This window comes from Berghia stephanieae, chromosome 8 (assembly GCF_034508935.2).
Source record: "Berghia stephanieae isolate SIO BIC M18660-M18661 chromosome 8, UCSD_Bste_1.3, whole genome shotgun sequence".
NCBI classification, from domain to species: domain Eukaryota; kingdom Metazoa; phylum Mollusca; class Gastropoda; order Nudibranchia; family Aeolidiidae; genus Berghia; species Berghia stephanieae.
Window position 1 is genome coordinate 10,214,334 of NC_088367.1, and position 7,500 is coordinate 10,221,833.

The 7,500-nt window shown below is 36.8% G+C and overlaps 1 protein-coding gene across 1 annotated transcript in view; it reads right to left on the minus strand.

Annotated features, from left to right (window-relative positions):
* Nucleotides 1-7,500, minus strand: part of LOC144977963 (uncharacterized) — a 504,761-nt gene that overhangs the window by 349,879 nt on the left and 147,382 nt on the right. Inside the window, exon 9 of the mRNA XM_078923372.1 lies at nt 6,757-6,868. Within this exon, the coding sequence (XP_078779498.1) occupies nt 6,757-6,868 (112 nt within the window). The remainder of the gene's footprint in view (nt 1-6,756; nt 6,869-7,500) is intronic.

A 7,500-nucleotide genomic window follows, 5' to 3' on the forward strand; every position in this document is an offset into this window, starting at 1 on the left:
ATGACATGTGAAAAAGTTCGAGGCAGCATGAAGAATAAAAGTACCGATTTTCTTTGTTTAGAACCAAGCTTCTGGTTGCTGGGCGGACGTGGCATCAGACTATTGAATCCAATTAACATTGGGAAATCGTCACATTTGTTACGATGCAACCGTCACTTTTCTCATCCAAATTTGATTCCTTTTTTCTATAGCTATAAAAACTTTACATTCAGTAATAGAGCCCATATTGGCGAACAATATTATGTATAGAATGTTCTTGTTGCTTTTCTATTTGAGTAGGAAATGTCTGGGGTTTTTTTTGTTTTTGGTGGGTGTGATGTTTTGGGGAAAATTCTGAAAATGGCTGGTAAGCAGAGGGTTAAGGAGCAGGCACCGGGTTGGAGGACAGAAAAGAAAAAAAATATCACGATTTCACCCGAGATAGAGCTCTGCATGTTGAAGCGAGTGTTCTACCAAGTGAGCTATCAGGACCCCCCCCCCCCCCCCCCAGAACCAAATTAGAGAATTCATGTGGTTATTACTAATCAGTCAAGGGATTGAATTAGACAACAAACGCATTCATTCAATAATATTTACTGACGCTACGCGTTTAGCCAAATTTATGCCAACGACATCCGCCAGCAGGAAATAACGTTCCAACATCAAAAAATAATAAAAATAAGTGTAAACTTGAACTTACTTTAGTTTTTTGTTTTTTGTTTTTTTTTCTGATTGATAAAATTTAGTAAGAACTAATCATGGAAATTGCTGGCTAAAAACAATAACAAAAAGCCGAGTGCCGTTAATTTCGTTCCTCCTATACTCGCCGGTTGTTCAAAACGCGGTGTCCCATATATATGCAGGTCTGACACCCGATCGCACTTATGGGTCCAGTTTAACATTGTTGTTATGGACAATAATATGTCGCGTCATATTTTGAGATTTCCATTACAACAATGATGAGCCCATCCCATACAGGGAATTGGGTTATCAGACCTGCAAATAAGTGCACGTTAACTGTGTGGCTATGTGGTCTTGTGGTATGACACTCGCTTTCGGATCGGAAGGTCCTGGGTTCGAGGCTCGCGGTCAGCGCATAGTTGAGTCCTTGGAAAAGGCTCTTTACTCACATTCTCTCACCGTACTCAGGTGTAAAATGAGTACCTGGCCGTTAACAGCGTTGTCTTTGTCCGAAGATTTGTAATGTGGCCTAACAGGCGTCATGTCCCGTCCTACATGTTAAATGTTGCTGTTGACCAGGGACCCCTTGTAAAGCGCTTTGAGCACATTTAGTGGATATCCGCTATATAAAGCTCATTTTTTTAACTGCGTCGTGTCGTTCCTATTTTCATCACCACCAAAGGTCACACCACTGCTTCTTCCATCCTTATCACATATCGTATTTATGAATAAAAAGCTGTCTTCATTAGGATTCAGGTCGATATTCATAGAATGCAGACGTGTCGGTTATGGGAATGATAGAAATAAAGATAGTGTTAATGATGATTGTAATAATAAGGATAGTAAAAATATTAATAGTAGCAGTAGTAATAATAATAATAATAATAATAATAATAATAATAATAATAATAATAATAATAATAATAATAATAAAATAATAATAATAAATAATAATAATATAATAATAATAATAATAATAATAATAATAATATAAAATAATAATAATAATACTAATAATAATATAATAATAATAATAATAATAATAATAATAATAATAATAATAATAATAATTAATAATAATAATAATAATAATAATAATAATAATAATAATAATAATAATAATAATAATAATAATAATAATAATAATAATAATAATAATAATAATAATAATAATAATAATAATAATAATATAATAACAATAATAATAATATAATAATAATAATAATAATAATAATAATAATAATAATAATAATAATAATAATAATAATAATAATAATTACATTGTAATATTTCGCCTAACACACGTTGGGATATGTCGCGTCCTAGATAGGTTCCATATAAATACTTTGGCTACTGTTGTGGCCACCAACCTCATCCCAGCCAACAAAAACAAAAAAAAAAAATAGCCCAAGCAACAACAAAAACACTTGGAAAAAAACTTTGTTCCAATTTGGTATTGATGCATAATGCATGAGAGGAAAGGTCACACGTCCGATTCGTCGCTGACGGCTTTTCAAATGGTTGGTCAACCAACCAGCCAGCCTTGTGGAGCTATAAATAGATAATGAACGAATGACGTCAAGCTACACTTTTCTTTTTAACTTCATTTTTGGAGGATGTATTTGGTCATGTCTTCCAGATGAGGTCACATCCGTACCTATTGATGATATAGATAGTGTGGGATTGGTTAAGAAGCTCACAAACATTGCCATCCGGAAGTATAACGGACCAACACACAAAACTAAGGTGTAACCTTTAACATTTATAGTCTCGTTAATAGAGTTTAGTGAGAATTACTCCTAAACGCGGATGGCAAAAAAAACAAACAAAAACAACGACCTGAGTGACGTCACCTGCATACTATCTATAAGTTTAGCTAAAAAAAAACAACAACTTCACAACATCCGCCAGCTGATATAACGTACCAACACACAAGACTACGTGTAAACTTGTACGTTTATTTATTTATTCTCTGATTAGCACAATTTAGTGAGAACTACTCATAAAAACGGCTGGCAAAAAACAATAACCAAGATCTGAGAGACGGTTTAAATAAGCAATTTTTTCTGCTGGATAAGCCTGCCATTTTTGGGAAAATACTGAAAATGATTGGTACGCATTGTTACCTGTTTATTCAAGTAACACACACACACACACACACACACACACACACACACACACTGACTCTCTCACACGCACCAAAACAATATCCAATGACTTTGGCAAGCCGTGCGCATGCCCAGATCCGTCACATTTCCGGAAATGAGCAGGTATAAAAGAATATTTATTTCGCTTGAGTTCCTGGCAATAACAAATTGTAGAGAGTGGGATGAATGATTGTGGTGAAGCTTTTGATCAAATTCATTTCTTTAGACGAATGCCTCTTTAATAACAGATTCAATAAACTTCGGTCTTATGTGAAATTACGAATATATAGATAGTATGTGCTTGACTAAGAAGCTCCCAGAAGAAGTTTTGTGTGTTGGTCCGTGATACTTCCGGATGGCAATGTTGTGAACTCCTTGGCCAAGCGCATTCTATCTATAGTCTATTTTCTACATTTTGGTGAGAATTACTCATAAACGCGGATGGCAAAAAAAGCAATAACAAAGACTTGCGTGACGTCATCTTCATTCTATCTATAGATAGTATGCGCTTGGCTAAGAAGCTCACAACATTGCAATCCGGAAGTATAATGGACCAACACACAAAACTATGTGTAAACCTTGAATGTTTATAGTTTTTACACACTCCATCTTCTCTAGCTCGCCTCCATTAGCAATTACTGGAAAGACAGCTTTAGGATAGCCCATCCCCCTCCCATTTCTCTCTCTTTCTTTCCCTCCTCATTCACTCTCTTTCTCTCCCGTTCCCTCCCTCTCTCTTCTATCTATCTATCTATCTATCTATCTATCTATCTATCTATCTATCTATCTATCTATCTATCTGTCTGTCTATCTATCTATCTATCTATCTATCTAACTCTCTATCTATCTATCTATCTATCTATTTATCTATCTATCTATCTATCTATCTATCTATCTATCTATCTATCTAGCTATCTATCTATCTATCTATCTATCTATCTAACTGGCTATCTATCTATCGATCTATATCTATCTGTTTACCCCTCACCCAGTCCCAATTTCTCCATAAAGGATATGCCATTTCTAATTAAGCGAGCATTGACCGAATAAATCATTTTCTTTTTCCTACCAAAACCAAGACCGCGTTAAGTGTAGATATTACAGAAAAGAAAAGAAAACCCAAAAACATCGCACAATTTAATAGAGCAACCAATAACAAAAGCAAAGTTTAAAAAAAAAAAAAAATAAACAAATAAACAGAAAAACAAAAACAAAACAAAACAAAAACCAAGAGAGAATTACTCAAATAAATTTAATTTATACGAAGAATTTGGCTCCTGAAACCATCATCAGGTTTTCAGTCCGCCCATTCCGAATAAAAACAACAACTTAGCAAGGGAAACAACTCAATATAAAGGGAGATTAGTTGATTCAGAAAGCAATTACCCGCTCCATTAAAATGTAATTTAGTCCGAGAGAGAGTAGTGGATGGAACACGATTGGTCAATTGCCCGAAAATACAAAACGGCCATTAAGAAAAAAACAAAAAACAAAAAAAAAACAAAACAAAACATTTAAAAAATACAAAAACCAAAAGAAAACATAGTATTTTAAAGAGTAGATAGTTGATAGACTATCTGTATTAAAATGAAACAGAAAACACGTTGAGTAAAAGAAAATAAAAGGATGAAAAGAGAAAGAAAGCAGACCAAGGATAATAACATTCTTAAAAATATTCTCTCCCGCCCTCTCAATTCCCTCGATCTGCCCCATCTCAAGTGGATTCAATAGTTTGATGTCACGTGACCCAGCAACGGCAGCCATCGTGGTTCTAAACAAAGAAAATCTGTACGTTTTATTCTTCATGCTGGCTAGAACTTTTCATATGTCTTGTGATCAGAATGTGTAAAAGTCAAAACATGATATACTTGAGCTTTTATATAGCGCAATATCCACTAAACGTGCTCAAAGCGCTTTACAATGATCAGATTTATAATCTTTTTTTTTCCTCTGGATACGCTTTTATGCTCGTCGGAGAAATATTTCATACGGCGTCCGCCATTGTTCCGATAGTTTAGAGCCAGTTACTAAGTTACCATGCGTCATTACGAGGGAAGTGACGTTACGACTGTTGAAGCGTATTCCCATCTTTTCCTTTATCTATTTAAGAAATTCCCTTTTTCTCACTATCGACGTGTACATATTATATTCAAGTCTGACATCCGGACACACTTATGGGGTGCGGCTATTTGGTCTTGTGGTATGACACTCGCTTTCGGATCGGAAGGACCTGGGTTCGAGCCTCGCTCGGCGCATAGTTGAGTCCTTGGAGAAGGCTCTTTACTCACATTCTCTCACCGTACTCAGGTGTAAAATGATGTGCGTTGTCTCTGTCCCAAAAGTGTTATATCGCCTGACAGGCGTTATGTCTCGTCCTACATTTTATGTGTTGCTGTTGGGCAGGGACCCCTTTGTAAAGCGCTTTGAACACGTTTAGTGGATATTGCGCTATATAAAAGCTCATGACCCAAGAGGTTACAAAGCATTTACTAACAGGCTACAGCGTGATCCATGCTACGAAAACCAGAATAAAGGACGACACAAGTGATAATGTTGATGCGCGCTCATCGAAAGCTCAACTGTCGCCACCCTGTATGAATGACGATGGACGATCTTGTTTGGGATCGTGGATAGCTCATACGGTCATAGAGTCACGCTCTTCCCGGAAAGGCACAGTTGTCGCGTACCAGTAAGGTCGCGGGTTCAAACCCCATCACCGCCGCTAATTTATATTTTTATTCTCTATTGTCTTCTTGCACTTTCCTATTCACTTCATCTCTTCCTGTATGAATGAATAGGTTTTAAACGTCAGTTTTGAGTCAATAAATACCTTTTTTTATTTGGGGGGGGGGGGGGGAGGGGTGGTCGAAATAAATATAAAACAAAAGTTGACAAAAAAAAATCCCATAATTTAACATTGCTTCCTATTTCAGATATCGGCAAAAAAAAATATAAATAGATAAAATGAGCTTTGGTTCGTTCTACATGATACGTGTTGCTGTTGGTCAGGAACCCCTTGTAAAGCGCTTTGAGCACATGTAGTGGACATTGCGCTATATAAAATCTCATTTAAAAAATTACAATTGAAGGACCATGGAAAAAGAAATAAAGGAACCAGGCCTGTCCTGGAATATAGCCACCGCAAAAGCAGCCGATCACAAAAAATAAAGATGTCTGGTGTATGCTCTATGTGTCTCAAGGTCCGAAGAGGATTAAGTAAGTAAGTAATCAAGTGAAATGATATAGTGCGGCTATGTGGTTTTGTGGTATGACACTCGCTTTCGGATCGGAAGGTCCTGGGTTTGATTTTCGCTCGGCGCATAATTGAGTCCTTGTAAAAGACTCTTTACTCAAATTCTCTCACCGTACTCAGGTGTAAAATGAGTACCTGGCCGTTGACAGCGTTGTCTCTGTCCTTTAAAAAATGCAATCGTGCCTAACAGGCGTCATATCTCGTTCTTTATGTTAAATGTTGCTGTTGGTCAGGGACCCCTTTGTAAAGCGCTTTGAGCACATTTAGTGGCTATTGCCCTATATAAAATCGGTTAAAACTGCCTTTAACTTAATGACATGGCCACTTACCAGCCACAAAAATACTTGCAGCTCTACTATATAGTATATAGTACTATATATAGTGCAATATCCACTAAATGTGCTCAAAGCGCTTTACAAGGGGTCCCTGGTCAACAGCAACATTTAACATGTAGGACGGGACATGCCGCCTGTTAGGCGATATTACAATTTTTCGGACAAAGACACCGCTGTTAACAGCCAGGTACCCATTTTTCACCTGAGTACGGTGAGAGAATGTGAGTAAAGAACCTTTTCCAAGGACTCAACTTTGCGCCGAGCGCGAGGCTCGAACCCAAGACCTTTTCGATCCGAAAACGAGTGTCATACCACTAGACTACATAGCCGCACATCTTATGCTGTATTTCTATGGTCCTACCTGTGCTTTGATTGCAGATAGTTGAAGATTGGCTTGACGAATTTCGTTCCTTTTCCGACACAACTCCAACTGGGTCTCATACACCTTGGTGTATTGATGACTCGCCAAGTTCCTGCTCGATGGTGGTTAGTTAGTTAGTCGTGCGTGAGTACAATATCATCATACACAAGTATGAGTGAGTACATTTTTGGTCAATATTGACAAGTGTACATTGGGCACATAATTTTGCAGAGAGTGGAGAATAGGTACGTACGAAAAGTCAAGTCGATGATGAGAAGGACGAATTTTCCATGTTGTGTGATTTTTTGGGGTTTTTTTTTTTGGGGGGGGGGGGGGGGGGCAAAACAAACACACACGGGTTGAAAATAATATCCATTTGACACGTGCGTTGATATCCGGTTGTGAGCAGCAGCACGTTGGTTGGTGAGTGGAGAGTGAGTAAGATCGATGGATGGTGTCGAAAGACGGTGCAGGTAACCATGTTGTGTTGTTTATATTATACATATATATATATATATATATATATATATTATATATATATATATATATTATATATATATATATTGGTAGTCGAGGGCACCAGTGTGGGTTGACAGACAGATGTGAAGGTTGATGATATATAAATAGATGGAAAGGGAGGAAATTGGTTAGTATTGGCATAAAATGGTTATATTTATCTATTTATTTATAGCTTTATGTTCTTCAATTGCACACACATAATGATGTCAATTATAATAATATGTA